This window comes from Phacochoerus africanus, chromosome 1, assembly GCF_016906955.1.
Source record: "Phacochoerus africanus isolate WHEZ1 chromosome 1, ROS_Pafr_v1, whole genome shotgun sequence".
In the NCBI taxonomy this organism is placed as follows: Eukaryota; Metazoa; Chordata; class Mammalia; order Artiodactyla; family Suidae; genus Phacochoerus; species Phacochoerus africanus.
Window position 1 is genome coordinate 37,132,036 of NC_062544.1, and position 20,228 is coordinate 37,152,263.

The 20,228-nt window shown below is 36.5% G+C and overlaps 1 protein-coding gene across 3 annotated transcripts in view; it reads right to left on the minus strand.

Moving 5' to 3' along the window:
• Window positions 1-20,228, minus strand: part of RNF180 (ring finger protein 180) — a 267,713-nt gene that overhangs the window by 96,225 nt on the left and 151,260 nt on the right. Inside the window, exon 5 of one of the 3 annotated variants that reach the window (XM_047753710.1) lies at window positions 18,886-18,988. The exons of the other annotated variants lie outside the window; for them this stretch is intronic. Coding sequence (XP_047609666.1) covers window positions 18,886-18,988 — 103 coding nt within the window. The remainder of the gene's footprint in view (window positions 1-18,885; window positions 18,989-20,228) is intronic. 3 annotated transcript variants of the gene reach the window in all.

The following is a 20,228-nucleotide window of genomic DNA, read 5'->3' on the forward strand; positions in this document are numbered from 1 at the left end:
TATTACCATGTTTATACCAAACAGGAATCCAAAGAAAAAAGTCTGAATACATGTATCTTTGATTATGATTTGTTTTTTCTCAACATTTTAACATTTCTAAAATTGGTATCTAATTTTAACCAGATATATGTCTTTTGAAAATCTTCCCACCTCTCCCCAAAGGCTTCACTGATGAAATTGGCAGTCAAATTGGTGTCTTAAAAATTCAGGCAATATGGCAAATTTGTCTCTAAATCAAAAAAATAAATAGCTATGATACACCAGTAAGATTTATTTAGTACTTACCATGAGTTAGGCATAGTGCAAAGTGCCTTTATATATAAGATCAAAGTTAATTTTCATAATAACAATTACTTTCTCTGTTACAGCCTGAATGTTTGTGTCATCTAAAATTCATATGCTGAAACCCTAACCCTAAATATGATGGTATCTGGAGGTGGGGATCTTTGGGAGACAGTTAATTTTAGATGATGTCATCAAGATGGGACCCTCATGATGAACTAATGCTCTTATAGAAGGAGGAAGACTGAGAGATCTCTTTTTCTCTTTCTATGAGCATGTACCAAAAAAATGCCATGTTAAGCACACAGCAAGAAGGCAGCTGTCTTCAAGCGAGGGACTCTATCCTCCAGAAATGTGATAAATAAATGTCTGTTGTTTAAGCCACCCAATCTCTGTATGGTATTCTGATACAGGAGTCCAAGACAACTAAGACAATCCTCACTACACAAGTTATGAAATTGAGGCTCAGAGTGACTGGGTAAGGTTACAGTCATGATAACATATTTAAACAACATCTCCACTTGACATCAAAGCCCAAACTTCTAATTGCTTTTCCATACTACATTTGTGAAATTTAATACTGTAATTTCAATCACCAACTTCTTTCTCTATCAGGTTTTTCTACATTTTTAATATAATAACATTCATTATCCTGGTCCAAGGCACAACCATTTTTGCCTAGCTTGCTGCAACAGCCTCCTAACAGGTCTCTCTGCTTCTACCTGGCATGTACATTCCCTCTTCTCTCCTTCCATATTTCCCACACACAGAAATTGGGGGATAATTTTAAAATGTCACATCATATCACAAGACTGCTCAAATCTACAAGGCTCACAAAACAACTTGGAGTCAAATTATGGTCTTTGCAATGGCCACCCTTACCTCCTTGACCTTATTTCCTACCACTAGGTACTTCTCAGTATGATCCAGCTACAGTGACCTCTTTGTTAGTCTGTAGTTCCATATTCTTACTTATGACTTTTATGTTTCTCTCCATCTCTCATGCTTTTTGGAATGGTTTCTCAACTCCTTTAAGTTTCTGATCAATTCTCATGTTCTCTTTTAGATCTACCTGAACTAACCCTATTTACCGCTACAACCTGCTTCCCCACCTTCTGATACTCCTACCTAGCTCTATTTTTTCCATAATATTTCAATTTATAACAATAGACATAATTTTACTTACTTATTATGTTTATTGTTTGACCCTCGGCTAGAATATAAGATGCATAAGGCAAGAATCTCTTCGTTTTACTTACTGTTGTAACCTCAGGTGCCAAGAACAGTGTCTTACATGTAGTAGGAGCCGTATAAATGTCAGTTGAATGAATAAACTGTAGAAGATAGAATCACTTGTCACAAGAAGACAGACTACATTTTAGGTGAGATATTGGGAAGAGAAGTACACAGGCAACACTTCATTAATTCACCAAGAGAATGCAAGAGAGTACAGAAACTTAAAACAGTCTCAAATATGTTCAGAGTCTCAAATATTTATTGCAGAAAGTTAAGAAATATAGAAAAATACAAAGTAAAGATAAAACCCACTCATTATCCATAATAATCACTACTCCTATGCTATGTATTAACATACCTTTAAATTAAAAAAATAAAATTAATACACCAAGCTAAAAATCATCTACATTACAAAGAAAATCATCAACAAAATAAAAAAGCAAAAAAAGCAACTTTCCAAATGGTAGAAAGTATTTGCAAATCATATATCCCATAAGGGGATAAGAATTCCTAAAGAATTCACACAACTCAATAGCAGAAAACCCCAAAGAATCCAATAAAGAAATGGAAAGAGGATCTGAAATGACCTTTTCACAAAGACATGCGGATGGACAGTAGGTACATGAAAAAATGCTCAACATCATTAATCATTAGGGAAATGTAAATCACTATGAGATTGCACGTCATACATGTCAGAATGGCTATTATTAAAAAGACAACAGAGACGAGATTAAGATGGTGGAATAGAAGAACTGGAGTTCAACTTCTCTCCTAAAAACAACATAATGACAACCAAATGCTGAACAATCTTCAGCCAAATGGACTGGAAACTTTGAAAAAGATATCCTACTCCAGAAGACAAAGAGGAGGCCACATCAAGAGGTAGGAGGGGCAATTATGCGATATAAGCAACCCCATACCTCCAAGGTGGGAAGCCACACAGAATGGAAAGTAACTGTTTCACAGAGACTCACATACAGGAGTGAAAGTTCTGAGCCCCACATCAAGTCCCCACACCTGGGGATCTGGCATTGGGAGAAAGAGCCCCTGGAGCATCTGGCATTGAAGGCCAGTGGGACTTGGGAACAGGAGCTCCATGGAACTGGGGGAAATGGAGACCCTATACTTAAAAGGCACATACAGATTTCACATGCACTGGGTCCTAGGGCAAAGCAGTGACTCCATAGGAATTTGAGTCAGACCTGACTGCAGTTCTTGGAGAATCTCCTGGAAAAACTGGGGGTGACTGCGGCTCGTTGTGGTAGGAGGACATTGGAGGCAAAGGTCTTGGGAGTATTTGTTGGCATGTGTTCCTCTAGAGGTGGCCATTTTGAGAAAATCTGGCCCCACCCATCAGTGCTGAGAAGCCCCAGGGCAAACAACAATCCAGGTGGGATCACAGCCCTGTCCGTCAGTAAAAAGGCTGCCTAAAGGCCCCCCAGGCACACAGCCGCCTCTAATCTCACCCAGAGACAAAGCCCCACTCACCAGAGGGATATGAATCAGCTCCACTTACCAGGGGCAGGTATCAGTCCCTCCCAATAGGAAGCCTACAGCAAGTCCCGCTACCAACTTCAGCCACAAGGGGGGAAGACACCAGAAGTAAGAGAAGCTACAACTCTATTATCTGTTAAGAGGTCACCACACCAAAAACCTATTAACATGAAAAGACAGAGAACTGTAACTCAGATGAGGGAGAAAGAAAAAAAACCCAGAAAACAGCTAAGTGATCAGGAGATCCTCAGCCTCTAGGAAAAAGACTTTAGACTGTTGATGCTGAAAATGATGCAAAACATTGGAAATAAACTGGAGGCAAAGATGGACCAATTACAGGAAACACTGAACAAAGAAATACAAGGAATAAAACTTAAGCAAGAAGAGATGCAAAATACAATAACTGAAATAAATTCATTAGAAGAAGCCAACAGCAGAATACAGGGGGCAGAAGAATGAATAAGTGAGGTGGAGGATAGATTAGTAGAAATTACGGATGTGGAACAGAAAAGAGAAAAAAGATTGAAAAGAAATGAAGAGAGTCTCAGACAACTCTGCGGACAATGTTAAATGCACCAACATCTATATAATAGGGGTGCCAGAGGGAGAAGAGAGAGAGAAAGGGACAGAAAAAATAGTCAAAGAGATAACAGCCGAATACTTCCCTAACATGGGAAAGGAACCACTCATTCAAATCCAGGAAGCACAATGAGTACCATATAAAATAAACCCTGAGAAACATATTAATCAAACTGACCAAAATTAAAGAAAAAGAGAAAATCTTGAAAGCAGCTAGGGGAAAAAAAAATAACATACAAGGGAACCCCAATAAGGTTATCGGCAGATTTTTCAGCAGAAACTCTGCAGGCCAGAAGGGAGTGGCATGATATACTTAATGTGGTGAAAGGAAAAAACCTCCAACCAAGATTACTTTACCCTGCAAGACTTTTATTCACATCTGAAGGAAAAATCAAAAGCTAAGAGAATTCAGCAACACTAAACCAGCTGTACAACAAATAAGGAACATCTCTGGGCAGAAAAGAAAAGGCCACAACCAGAAACAAAAATATCAAAAATAACAAGGCTCACTAGTAAAGGTATATATATACAGTAAAGATATGAAATCATCCATGAACAATTATACTACCAAAATCAGAAATCATGAGAAGAGGAGGGTACAAATGCAGGACAGTGGAGGTACACTAGCAATTAAGAAACTAATAACTTAAAAAAATCTCATATATATATATATACTCTGTATCAAAACTTCAGAATAACTGCAAACCAAAAATCTACAATTGCTACACAAACAAATAAGAAAAATCTACTCAAATACAACACTAAAGATAGTCATCAAACCATAAGAGGAGCGAATAAGAGAAGAAGAGGAGAAAAAAGAGCAACAAAAACAAATCGAAAAAAATTAATAAAATGGCAACAATAACATATATATCAATAATTACCTTAAAGGTTAATGGACTAATCGCCCCAACCAAAAGACAAAGACTGGCTGAATGGATACAAAAAGAAGACCCATATATATGCTGTCTTCAAGAGACCCACTTTACTTCTAGGGACACATACAAATGGAAAGTGAGAGGATGGCAGAAAATATGCCATGGAAACAGGAATCAAAAGAACACTGGACAGCAATACTCATATCAGACAAAATAGACCTTAAATTGAAGAATATTTTAAGATACAAGGAAGGTCACTACATAGTGATCAAAGGATCAATCCAAGAAGAAGATAAAACAATTTTAAATATCTACACACCCAACATAGGTTCACCACAACCTATAAGGCAACTGATAACAACCTTAAAAGGACAAATTGACACTAACACAATCATAGTGGGGGACTTTAACACTCCACTTACTGCAAGGGACAGATCATCCAGACAGAAAATCAATAAGGAAACATAGGCCCTAAATGAAACATTAGACCAGATGGACTTACTAAATATTTACAGGACATTCCATCCAAAAGCAACAGAATACACATTCTTCTCAAGTGCACATGGAACATTCTCTAAGACTGTTCACATCCTGGGATACAAATCAAACGTCAGTAACTTTAAGAAAACTGAAATCATATCAAGCATCTTTTCTGACTACAACACTATATGACTGGAAATTAACAACAAGAAAAAATCTACAAAAAACACATACACATGGAGACTCAACAACATGCTACTAAACAACCAATGGATCACTGAAGAAATCAAAGAGGAAACTAAAAAATACCTAGAAGCAAATGACAACAAAGATGTGACACTCCAAAACCTATGGGATGCAGCAAAAGCTGTTCTAAGAGGAAAGTTTATAGCAATACAAGCCCACCAAGGAAACAAGAAATAGCTCAAACAAACAAACTAACTTTACATCTAAGGCAGCTAGAGAGAGAACAGACAAGACCTAAAGTTAGTAGAAGGAAAGAAACCATGAAGATCAGAGAAGAAATCAATGAAATAGAAACGAAGAAAACCACAGAAAAGATCAATGAAACTACAAGCTGGTTCTTTGAAAAGATCAGCAAAATTGATAAACCCTGACCCAGACTTATCAAGAAAAAAAGAGAGAGAACTCAAATCAATAAAATTAGAAATGAAAAAGGAGAATGGACATCAAAGAAATACAAAGGGTCATAAGAAACTACTATATAAACTATATGCCAATGAAATGGAAAACCTAGAAGAAATGGAGATTCTTAGAAAAGGACAATCTTCCAAGACTCAACCAAGATGAAATAGAGAAGATGAACAGACCAATCACAACTACTGAAATTGAAACTGTGATTGAAAAACTTTCAACAAACAGAATTCCAGAAACAGACGGCTTCACAGGCAAATTCTATCAAACATTTAGAGAAGAGCTAACACCTATTTTTCTGAAATTATTCAGAAAAATTGCAGAGGAAGGGACACTCCCAAACTCATTCTATGAGGCCACCATCACCCTCATACCAAAACCAGACAAAGGTACCACACACAAAAAAAAGAAAATTAGAGGCCAATTTCACTGATGAACATCGATGCAAAAATCCTCAACAAAATACTAGCAAACTGCATCCAACAATACATTAAAAGGATCGTACATCAAGATCAAGTGGGGTTTATCTCAGGGATGCAAGGGTTCTTCAATATCTGCAAATCCATCAGTGTGATACACCACATTAACAAACTGAAGAATAAAAACCATACAATCCTCTCAATAGACTCAGAAAAAGCCTTTGACAAAATCTAACACCCATTTCTGATAAAAACCCTTCAGAAAGTGGGCATAGAGAGAACCTACCTCAACATAATAAAGGTCATATATGACAACCCACAGCTAACATCATTCTCAATGGTGAAAAGCTGAAAGAATTCCCACTGAGATTAGGAATAAGACAAGGATGTCCACTCTCACCACTACTATTCAACATAGTTTTGGAAGTCCTAGCCACAGCAATCAGAGAAGTCAAAGAAATAAAAGGAATCCAAATTGGAAAGGAAGAAGTAAAACAATCACTATTTGTAAAACTATCACTCTTTGAAGATGACATGATACTATACTTAGAGAATCCTAAAGACAATACCAGAAAACTGTTAGAGCTCATCCATGAATTTGGCAAAGTCACAGCATACAAAATTAATACACAGAAATTGATGGCATTTCTATACACTAACAATGAAAGATCAGAAAGAGAAATTAGGGAAGCAATCCCATTTACCATCGCAACCAAAAGAATAAAATACCTAGAAGTAAACCTACCTAAAGGGACAAAAGACCTGTACTCTGAAAACTATAAGACACCTGATGAAAGAAATTAAAGATGACACAAACAGATGGAAAGACATACCATGCTCTTGGGTTGGAAGAGTCAATATTATCAAAATGACTATACTACCCAAGGCAATCTACAGATTTACTGCAATCACTATCAAATTACCAATGGCATTTTTCACAGAACTAGAACAAAATATTTTAAAGTTTGTTTGGAAGCACAAAAGACCCAGAATATCCAAAGACATCCTGAAGAAGAAAAATGGAGCTGGAGGAATCAGGCTCCCTGACTTCAGACTATACCACAAAGCAACAGTCATCAAAACCGTATGGTACTGGCACAAAGACAGAAATATAGATCAGTGGAACAGGATAGAAATTCCAGAATTAAACCTACATACCTACAGTCAACTAATCTATGAGAAAGGAGGTAAGAATATACAATGTAGAAAAGAGAGACTGTTGAATAAGTGGTGCTGGGAAAACTGGATAGCCACATGCAAAAGATGAAATTAGAACTCTCCGTAACCCCATACACAAAAATAAACTCAAAATGGATCAAAGGCCTAGATATAAGACCAGATAATATAAAACTCTTAGAAGAAAACATAGGCCAAACACTCTCCGACATAAATGACAGCAACATCTTCTCAGATCCACCTCTGAGAGGAATCACAGTAAAAACAAAAATAAACAAATGGGACCTAATTAAACTTAAAAGTTTCTCCACAGCAAAGGAAACTCTAAACAAAATGAAAAGACAACCTACAGAATGGGAGAAAACCTTTGCAAGTGAATCAACTGACAAGGGATTAATCTCCAAAAATTATAAACACCTCCTAACACTCAATACCAAAAAAAACAAACAACCCCATCAAAAAATGGGCAGAAGATCTAAACAGACAGTTCTCCAAAGAAGACATACTGATGACCAAAAACACATGAAAAGATGGTCAACATCATTTATTATTAGAGAAATGGAAATCAAAACCACTATGAGGTACCACTTTATACCAGCCAGAATGGCCATCATCAAAAAGTCTAGAAACAGTAAGTGCTGGAGAAGGTGTGGAGTAAAAGGAGCCCTATTACACTGTTGTATGGAATGTAAATTGGTGCAACCACTGTAGAAAACAGTATGGAGATTCCTCAGAAAATGAAAAATAGAACTACCATTTGGCCCAGCAATCCCACTCCTGGGCATCTATCCAGAGAAAATCATGACTCCAAAAGACACATTGAAGTTCCTGTCATGACTCAGTGGTTAACAAATCTGACTAGGAACCATGAGGCTGTGGGTTCGATCCCTGTCCTTGCTCAGTGGGTTAAGGATCCGGCATTGCCATGAGCTCTGTTGTACATCACAGATGTGACTCGGATTTGACCTCTTGCCTGGGAACGTTCATATGCCATGGGAAGCAGCCCTGAAAAGGCAGAAAGACATAAAAAAAGGAAAGACACATGTACTCCAATGTTCACTGCAGCATTATTTGCAATAGCCAAGACATGGAAAAAACCTAAAAGTCCAACGACAGAGGAGTGGATCAAGAAGATGTGGTACATATACACAATGGAGTATTTATTACTCAGCCTTTAAAAGGAATGAAATATCTTCATTTTTAGCAACATGGATGGACCTAGAAATTATCATGCTAAGTGAATTCAGATAATGAGACACCAACAACAAATGCTGTCACTGACATGTGGAATCTGTAAAAAGGACACAATGAACTTCTTTGCAGAACAGATACTGACTCACAGACTTTGAAAAGCTTAAAGGAGAGAGGTTGGGAGGTGGTGGGATGCTGGGGGTTTGTGATGGAAATCTTATTAAATTTGGTTGTGATGATCATTGTATAATTATAAATGTAATAAATTCATTGAGTAATATAAAAAATAATTAAAAAACAAAAGAGAGGTACTATTTTAAGTCCAACTTTAAATATATAGTAAATACTAATATGTTATTGTCACTTGTTAAAAATGAGTTTAACATAGTTATACATTTATCAAAAATATTAAGTAAATTATTTAAAAAAATCATTCATAATCTCATCAGCCCATCTAACTATTATAGGTATTATACTGCAAAATAAATCTATCCTAATGAATAAAACCTTCCACAAGAAAAAAAAAGACAACAAATAACCAGTGTTGGTAAGGATATCGATTAAAGGAAACCCTTGTGCACTGTTGGTGGGAAATGTAAACTTGTACAGCCATTATAGAAAAAAGTATGGAGGCTTCCCCTAAAATTAAATACAGAACTATAATTCCATACCCAGCAATTCCACCTCTAGGTGCTTATCCTAAAAAAATGAAAACGCTAATTCAAAAAGATATGTACCCCATGTTCTCTGTAGCATTATTTTCAATAACCAAGGATAGCAACAACATAAGTGTCCACTGATGGATAAATAGATCAAGAAATGTCACATATACATACACAGACACATACACACATAAAAACAAACACAGTGGAATACTATTCAGCCACAAAAAAATGGAATTGTGCCCTTTGTGACATGTAATGAACTTTGAGAGCATTATGATGATGAAATCAGTCAAACATTGAAAAACATCATATAATCCCACTTATATGTTAAATTTAAACAACAATAAGAAATCATACTCATAGATACAAAGAACATATTGGGAGCTGCCAGAGGTGAAATGGGTGGGTGGGAGAAATGAGTGAAGGGAGTCAAAAGGTATAAACTTCTAGTTATAAAATAATTAATCCATGGATATAATATACACCATGACAACTATAGTTAATAATGTCATACTATATGTTGGAAAGTTGCTAAGAAGGTTGATCTTAAAAGTCTATATCATAAGAAAAAAAGGTTTTTGTAACTATATATGGTAACATGTTAAACTGATTTATTGTGGTTATCATTTTATAATGTATATATACATATAGAATCATTATGTCATACACCTGAAACTATGTCAATTAGACATCAATTTTAAAAAACGATTATCCTCTCTCTCTCTCAATGTGTTCTTCTTTAAAGGAGATACACCTGTACACATCTCTTCCATTAAAAACAACAGAAAAAACTCCTCTTGGTTGTGTTTCCATCTAGCTACAATCATTGATCCCTTTCCCTTTGGAGTCAAGTTCATGGAAAGAAAGGAATATAATTTCTGTCTATTCCTTCCCCAAACCCACTTAAAATAAAACTGCTCTAGCAAAAGTCAACTATGACTGAAATGCTGCACCAAATAGAATATTTTTAGTTCTTTTGTACTTGAAAATTCTGCAGGATTTAACATTGTTGGCCAATTGCTTTTCTTAAAATTGTCCCTTGAGGGAGTTCCTGTTGTGGCACAGTGGACATGAATCCGACTAGGAAACATGAGGTTGCTGGTTCGATCCCTGGCCTTGCTCAGTGGGTCAAGGACATGGCATTGCTGTGAGTGGTGGTGTATGTCACAGATGCAGCTCGGATCCTGAGTTGCTGTGGCTCTGGTGTAGGCTGGCGGCCACAGCTCCAATTGGACCCCTAGCCTGGAACCTCTGTATGCCATGGGTGCAGCCCTTTAAAAAATGCCACTTACATGGAGTTTCCTTTTAATTTCTAACCCTGTGTCAATTCTGTCTTTTATTCCTTTGGCCATCCATAAAAGGTTGGTATTGTGTAGTGACCAGCCTTGGACCCTTTCTTTTCTAATAGTACCTGTTCTCCTACAGAAATCTCATCTTTAATTTCTGCAGTTTTATTCATTACCTGTTACAATGATGACTGAATAATCTCTATCTTTAGCCCAAATCACTCTCCTGAACCCCAAATCCATTAATCTATGGATATTCATTAATCTAGCTGATTTTTATCTTTCTGTGGATTTCCCACCCAGAAATGGGAAAACATGTTCAAAATTAAATTTTTCTTGATTCAGTTTCTGCAGGCTGTAACATTCTAGAAAATTGTCCATTTCTTCCAGATTGTCAAACTTGTTGCCGTAGAGTTGTTCATAGTATTCTCTTATGGTTTTTTGTATTTCTGCTGTATCCGTTGTGATTTCTCCTTTTTCATTTATAATTTTGGTTATTTCAGTTCTTTCTCTCCTCTTTTTAGTGAGTCTGGCCAGGGGTTTGTCAACTTTGTTTACCTTTTCAAAGAACCAGCTCTTAGTTTTATTAATTTTCTCTATTGTTTTTTTGAATCTCTATTTTATTGATTTCTTCTTTGATCTTTATAATTTCCTTCCTTCTGCTGACTTTAGGACTTTTTTGTTCTTCTTTTTCTAATTCGTTTAGGCGGAGGGTTAAGTTGTCAATTTGGGATCTTCTTTTTTGAGAAAGGCCTGTATTGCTATAAATTTCCCTCTGAGCACTGCTTTCGCAGCACCCCATAGATTTTGAAAGGCTATGTCTTCATTATCATTTGCTTCAAGGTATTTTTTAATTTCACTTTTGATTTTCTCATTGACCCATTGGTTTTTTAGTAGCATGTTGTTTAGTCTCCATGTAGTAGGTTTTTTCTCATTTCTTTTCCCATGGTTGATTTCTAATTTCATGGTGTTGTGCTTAGAGAAAATACTTGAGATAATTTCTATGCTCCTAAATTTGTTCAGGTTAGCTTTGTGTCCCAATATGTGGTTGATTCTTGAGAATGTTCCATGTGCATTTGAGAAGAATGTGTATTCTGATTTTTTTGGATGTAGTGTCCTGAAGATGTCAATTAAGAATAACTTTTCTATAGTTTCCTTTAGGATCTCTGTTGCTTTATTGGTTTTCTGTCTAGAGGATCTGGCCATTGGTGTGAGTGGGATACTAAAGTCTCCTACTATGATTGTATTCCCATCAACTTCTCCCATTATGTCTGTTAGTATTTGTTGTATGTATCTGGGTGCTCCTGTATTTGGGGCATATATGTTGATAACAGTAACATCCTCTCCTTGGATGGATCCCTTAATCATTAAATAGTGTCCTTCTTTGTCTTTCTTTATGTCTTCTGTTTTAAAGTCTATTTTGTCTGATATGAGTTTTGCGACTCCTGCTTTCCTGTCATGTCTATTGGTGTGAAATATTTTTTCCCACCCCTTCACTTTCAATCTATATGTATCCTTTGTCCTGAGGTGAGTTTCTTGTAGGCAGCATATTGAAGGTTTTGCATTTTTATCCATTCAGCCACTCTGCGTCTTTTGATTGGAGCATTCAGTCCATTGACATAACTGATAGATGATTATTTATTGCCGTTTTGAACCTCGTGTTCCATTTGATTCTATTGTCAAGAAGAAACAGACCAACTGAACAGACCGATCACTAGAAATGAAATTGAAGAGGTCATAAAATTACTCCCTACAAATAAAAGTCCAGGACCAGATGGCTGCACAGGTGAATTCTATCAAACATATAAAGAGGAATTGGTGCCCATCCTCTTTAAACTCTTTCAAAAGGTTGAAGAAGAAGGAATACTCCCAAAGACATTCTATGATGCCACCATCACCCTCATTCCAAAACCAGACAAAGATAACATCAAAAAAGAAAACCATCGGCCAATATCTTTGATGAATATAGATGCAAAAATTCTCAACAAAATCTTAGCCAACCAAATCCAACAACATACCAAAAAAATCATACACCATGACCAGGTTGGGTTCATCCCAGGTTCACAAGGATGGTTCAACATATGCGAATCAATCAGCATCATACACCACATTAACAAAAGAAAAGTCAAAAATCATATGATCATCTCAATAGATGCAGAAAAAGCATTTGACAAAGTCCAGCATCCATTCATGATCAAGACCCTTGCCAAAGTGGGTATCGAGGGAACATTCCTGAACATAATCAAAGTCATTTATGATAAACCCACAGCAAATACAATACTCAATGGGGAAAAACTGAAAGCCTTCTCACTCCAATCTGGAACAAGACAGGGGTGCCCACTCTCACCACTGCTATTCAACATAGTTTTGGAAGTCCTAGCCACAGCAATTAGACAAGCAAAAGAAATAAAAGGCATCCATATAGGAAGAGAAGAGATCAAACTGTCACTGTTTGCAGACAACATGATACTATACATAGAAAACCCAAAGGACTCAACCCAAAAACTACTTGAACCGATTAACAAATTCAGCAAAGTAGCAGGCTATAAGATTAACATTCAGAAGTCAGTCACATTTCTGTATACCAGCAATGAAATACTAGAAAAGGAATACAAAAATACAATACCTTTTAAAATTGCACCTCACAAAATCAAATACCTCGGAATACACCTGACCAAGGAGGTAAAGGACTTATATGCTGAGAACCATAAAACTTTAATCAAATAAATTAAAGACGATGTAAAGAAATGGAAAGATATTCCATGTTCCTGGATTGGGAAAATCAATATTGTAACAACGGCCATACTACCCAAAGCAATCTACAGATTCAATGCAATCCCTATCAAATGACCCATGACATTTTTCACAGAACTAGAACAGACAATCCAAACATTTATATGGAACAACAAAAGACCCAGAATCACCACCAAAGCAATCCTGAGAAACAAAAACCAAGCAGGAGGCATAACTTTCCCAGACTTCAAAAAATATTACAAAGCCACAGTCATCAAAACAGTGTGGTACTGGTATCAAAACAGACAGACCGACCAATGGAACAGAATAGAGAACCCAAAAATAAACCCTGACACCTATGGTCAATTCATCTTTGACAAGGGAGGCAAGAACATCAAATGGGAAAAAGAAAGTCTGTTCAGCAAGCATTGCTGGGAAACCTGGACAGCTGCATGCAAAGCAATGAAATTAGAACACACCCTCACACCATACACCAAAATAAACTCGAAATGGCTGAAAGACTTAAATATAAGACAGGACACCATCAAACTCCTGGAAGAGAACATAGGCAAAACACTCTCTGACATCAACCTCATGAATATCTTCTCAGGTCAGTCTCCCAAAGCAATAGAAATAAGAGCAAAAATAAACCCATGGGACCTCATCAAACTGACAAGCTTTTGCACAGCAAAGGAAACCAACAAGAAAACAAAAAGACACCTTACAGAATGGGAGAAAATAGTTTCAAATGATGCAATGGACAAGGGCTTAATCTCTAGACTATACAAGCAACTTATTCCACTCAACAGCAAAAAAGCCAATCAACCAATGGAAAAATGGGCAAAAGACCTGAAGAGACATTTCTCCAAGGAAGATATACAGATGGCCAGCAAACACATGAAAAAATGCTCAACATCGCTGGTTATAAGAGAAATGCAAATCAAAACTACCATGAGGTACCACCTCACACCAGTCAGAATGGCCCTCACTAGTAAGTCCACAAACAACAAGTGCTGCAGGGATTGTGGAGAAAAGGGAACCCTCCTGCACTGTTGGTGGGAATGTAAACTGGTACAGCCACTATGGAGAACCGTTTGGAGATACCTTAGAAATCTATACATAGAACTTCCGTATGACCGCGCAATCCCACTCTTGGGCATCTATCCAGACAAAACTCTACTTAAAAGATACACATGCACCCGCATGTTCATTGCAGCACTATTCACAATAGCCAGGACATGGAAGCAACCCAAATGTCCATCAACAGATGATTGGATTCAGAAGATGTGGTATATATACACAATGGAATACTACTCCGCCATAAAAAAGAATGACATAATGCCATTTGCAGCAACATGGATGGAACTAGAGACTCTCATACTGAATGAAATGAGTCAGAAAGACAAAGAGAAATACCATATGATATCACTTATAACTGGAATCCAGCACAAATGAACATCTCCACAGAAAAGAAAATCATGGACTTGGAGAAGAGACTTGTGGCTGCCTGATGGGAGAGTGAGGGAGTGGGAGGGATCAGGAGCTTGGGCTTATCAGACACAACTTAGAATAGATTTACAGGGAGATCCTGCTGAGTAGCATTGAGAACTATGTCTAGATCCTCATATGGCAACAGAACAAAGGGTGGGGAAAAATGTATACATATAAGGATAACTTGATCCCCTTGCTGTACAGTTGGAGAAGAATACATAAATTCTTCCCTTAACTGCTCCTCATCCAAAAATCTTAGCGACAGTTACAATCCAACTTTTAGTCATCCAACAAAAAATTTTAGCAACCATTTCAGATATTTCCTTTATCTTCATTTTCTACATTTTTGCAGCCATCAATTCATATAGATTCCTTTAATTTAACTAGGCTATATTTTACTCCACTTCCTTCTTCCCATTGTCACTGCTTCAGTTCAGCCCTCATCATTTCTCGTGTGGACTTAAGGGCCTCCTCCTCCTTTCGTGATTCCTACGTCTCAGTGGAATAAGGCTATGCTCATTTGTCTGTGTACTGTGTATGGCTGTTGTACCACCAAAGCAGAACTAAATAGTTGTGACATAGACTAGAGACTGTCTAGTCAGCAAAGCATACAGTATAAGCCATTACTTGTCAACCCGAGACATTTCATTATTTTCCTGAATGTAACATAGTACTACTAATTTCTACCATAATCAGTGAATATTTATTGAGTGAGTTATTTCAGTCCTTGAGGATTTTCTTACTCTGTTTGGGCTACAATAGCAAAATACCACAGACTCGGGGCTTAAAAAAGTTGTTCAACTTCTCACAGTTCTGGAGGCAGGAAATACAAGAACAGGATATCAGCACAATTGGGTTCTGGTAAAAACTCTTATGAACTCACAAAAGGCTGTCTGCTCATTGCGTGTTCACATGGCCTTTTCTGTGTATGTGGAAAGAGATCACTCTTTCTCTACCTTTTCTTTTCTTTTCTTTTTTTTTCTATTTTTGGGCCACACTTGCAACTTGTGGAATTTCCTAGGCCAGGGAATGAACCTGCGCCAAAGCAGGAACCCAAGCTGCAATTACAATGCCAGATCTTAAACCCACTGTACCTCAAGGGAACCCACTCTTCCTTTTCTTATACGGCCACCAATCCTATTAGATTAGAACCCCGCTCTTATACCTCATTTAACCTTAATTATCTCCTAAAAATCTTATCTTCAAATATAGTTACACTGGGTATTAAGGCTTCAAGGAAAAGAAATTTGAGGGGGATACAAATCAGTTGCTAGCAAGGATACACAAGGCACTAGGGATGTTGCAGTGAATAATACATAAAGTAAGTAGGCCCTATAAACTAACTATAAAAAAGAAAAAAATATGAAGAGGAGAAAGTTTTAAGAATGTTCACCATTGCATCAAAAAAGAATAAAATACCTAGGAATAAACCTACCTAAAGAGACAAAAGACCTATACTCTGAAAAGTATAAGACACTGATGAAAGAAATCAAATATAAAACAAATAGATAGAAAAATATATCATGTTCTTGGACTGGAAGAATGAATATTATCAAAATAACTATACTACCAATGGCAATATAAGATTCAATGCAATCCCTATCAAATTACCAAGGACATTCTTCACAGAACTAGAACAGAATATTTTTAAATTTGTATGAAAACACAAAAGACCCCAAATTGGGAGTTTGGGGTTAATGTATGCAAACTGTTACTTTTGGAATGGATTCACAATGAGATCCTGCTGTGTAGCAATGAGAACTATGTCTAGTCACTTACGACGGAGCATGATAATAGGAGAAAAAAGAATGTATACATCTATGTGTAACTGGGTCACCATGCTGCATAGTAGAAAAAAATTTGTATTGGAGAAATAACAATAAAAAAATTAAAAAAAAGAAAAACGGAAATCGAGGAAATTAGGCTCCCTGATTTCAGAAAATATTACAAAGTACAGTCATCAAAATAATACGGTACTGCCACAAAAACAGAATTAAATATCAATGGAACAGGACAGAAAGCCAAGAAATAAACCCAAGCACCTATGGTCAACTAATCTATGACAGAGAAGGCAAGAACATACAGTGGAAGAAAGACAATCTCTTCAATAAATGATGCTGGAAAAACAGAAAAGCTATATGTAAAAGAATGAAATTAGAATTCTCTCTAACACCACACAGAAAAATATGCTCAAAATGGATTAAAGACCTAAATAGAAGGCCAGATACTATAAAATTCCTAGAGGAAAACATAGGCAGAACACTCTCTGACCTAAATCACAACATCTTGTTTGATACACCTCCTAGAATAATGACAATAAAAACAAAAATAAACCCATGGGACCTAAATAAACTCAAAAGCTTTTGCACAGCAAAGGAAACCATTAACAAAGAAAAGACAACCCAGAGAATGGGAGAAAAATTTTTGCAAATGATGCAACAAAGGCCTAATCTCCAAAATATATAAACAACGCACACTGCAATGACAACAAAACAAACCCAAATGAAAAACGGGCAGAAGACCCAAATAGACATTTCTCTGAAGAAGATATATGGATGGCCAACAGGCACATGAAAAGTGTTCAACATCACTAATCATTAGAGAAATGCAAATCAAAACTACAATGAGGTACCACCTCACACTGGTCAGAATGGCCATCATTAGTAAGTCTACAAATAACAAATGCTGGAGAGTGTGTGGAGGAAAAGGGAACCCATCTACATTGTTGGTGGGAACATAAACTGGTACAACCACTATGGAACACAGCATGGAAGTACTTCGGAAAACTAAATAAAGAACTACCATATGATCTAGCAATCCCACTCCTGGGCATGTATCCTGACAAAACATCCATTCAAAAAGATACATGCATTCCTATGTTCACCACAGCACTATTTACAACAACCAAGACATGGGAACAACCTAAATGTCCGTCAACAGAGGAATGGATTAAGAAATGTGCTGCATATACACAACGGAATACTACTCAGTCATAAAAAGGAACAATATAAGTCATTTGTGGCAACATGGATGAAACTAGAGATACTCATACTAAATGAAGTAAGTCAGAGAAAGACATACATCATATGATACCACTTATATGTGGAATCTAAAATATGGCACAGATGATCCTATCTACAAAACAGAAACATATCAGGGACATTGAGAATAGACTGTGGTTGCCGGGGGGGAAGGAGTGGGATGCATGGCAGGTTTGTGATTGGTGGATACAAACTATAACATTTGGAATGGATGGGCAATGGGCTCCTACTGTGTAGCACAGGTAACTTTGTGTGATTGGATCACTCTGCTATACAAGAGAAATTGAAGAAACACTGTCAATCAACCATACTTTAAAAAAAAAAAAGAATGTAATTGCTAAGTAGCAGAAAGATTCAATAACTAAGGCATAGGGTACCAAGGGCCTGAACCAGAGTGGCTGTGTTGAGAACATAAGGCACTTTGAAACTACCAGCAGAAGCTAATTCTTATTTGAGTAGAGGAGGATACATTGGTTTCATAATATATAATTTAGATTTTTTTTTCTTCAAAAGTCTTAAGAATCTCTTAATTCACATTTTCATTTTGGTTTGCATTGTCATATTTCTTTTGAAGATTTTTAAAAGAAGTCAAAGTCCTTAGTTCCTGACTTCCAGACAGGTGAGACATTCCATTGGGCCTCAACAAAAAGAACACAGCTCTATATCAAAAGCCATTTTAAAGCCTCCATTGACAATCCTTATACCTGTTAATCAGTTCCAGATCCACTAAATCCAGTTACTCCTAAACCACAGCATGTAACACATTAGTGAGGAAAGTAATGTGTTTTTTTCAGTGTTTTCTCTGCTTTACCTAAGGCTCTTGGGCCTCTTGCCTTAGTCCATTCTCTTTTATATTCTTTGTTTCTTTGTAGCAGGAAAACACATATATTAATTAAGGTTTTTTTGTTACAGATTTTGTTTATCCATAACCCTTCTTCTCTATTCAAGCAGGAATTGATAATGTTTTACTGCCTCAAAGAATGGAGCACAGCAGTATGTAAATAAAAAGGGAATTAAAATGTATTTGGTATTTATTTTGCAAAAGCCTAGGATTCTGAGTATAAATGATAGATTAGAAGACCTTTTTTATTACACCTTCTATCCCTATCCCTTTATACTCAGTACATACTAGATAAAGTTTCTATAGGACTTGAGTAAGGTTCTAGGGGATCTCTGGAAAGATACTCTCCAACATGTTCATTTTAGAACTAGGGGGAGAAGGATGGACAGGATAGAAGATTCTGACAGGTTTGGGGTTTAGATAGCAGGAACTTAATTACCTTTAATTAACTTTCCATCTCTAGAATATAATCTAAGAAGGCAGCAAAGTCTCACAATTCCTTCATGCTTAGCACGGTAAGGGAACAGCAGGGATGGCACTGCCTGGGACGAAGCACAGAGTAAAGATCTTTTAGTAAATACAAGAAAGAAAATAAATGCCTTCTTTCCCAGTATTTCTAAGTATAAGCTAAGCAGGTAACATTCAGGTCAAATTTCACCCCACCTTCAACATGCTGACACTTGGAAGGGCCTAGAAACACAGAACACAGAGCTAGAGGTAGAAAGAGTAAAAACGCTTGTATTGATTAAGATTTAGTTTCTAGCTTCCAATAGAAAGAGGGCTCAAAATAGAAATTAAATTTTCATTCATTCAACAAATACCAATTGTGTACTCATATGTACAAATAACTTTTAATTAAAAATAAGTTATATTATTGAATATCTGAGTTTGTGGATTGATTTATTCTTAGAACATACTCTTCCTTTTCCCATTTTCATTATATCATTTAATCTCTTCATATTAATCTGAAGTATACCTACTTTTCTCTAAGTTTTATCTCCTGCATTTTTCTAATGCCTCTCACAAAGTCCATGCTATGTCATAGGAAAAGTTCAGATATTAAAGTTATCAGAAAATGGCAGTGATTAAGAAATAGCATACAGAAATTACTTTAAAAATATGGACATGTATGTTACAGAATTTTTTCCTTTCTGATTCTTAAAAAATGTAAGTTTTTATAAATGTCATTGCTGTGTAATAAGAATCTGTATTTCTAGTCTCAGAATATGATTTCAAATTTGCATAAATACATATTCCAAATTTGACAGTTTTGAACTTCTAACATATGCTAGCTTCCATATCAGTCATCAAAAATGTATTTTAAGAAACAACTGGAAAATATTTTTATATCACCAGAAAAGATTTTTGGTCAATATGGGGTAGCAAGCTAATGCACTGTCTCCCTCAAGTGCTAATTAAACAAAAACTTTAGATAAAATGTTTAGAAACCTAATATACATGTTCAGCATATAGCTTGGTAGTCAAAGTATAGCAGTGAGCTAGAAAGGTTGTTTGGTTTAAGGAATATGGTACAGAAGCCAGCTACTCTAGACAAGGAGTCAGCAGGATACCAGGACTTCAAACCTGCACTATTTGCAGCTGTGAGGTCTGAATTAGCATTTCCCAAGAAGCTTGGGAACCCTGAGCAGAGCAAATAAAGTTAAAATAAGTCCTATACTAGCGAAAGCCATAAGACCACAGCCAAGTCAAACACAAAACTGGTCCAAAAGGGTTCTTCCACAATTCAGAGCATCTGCTGTTCATACAGAAGGACTCCCACCA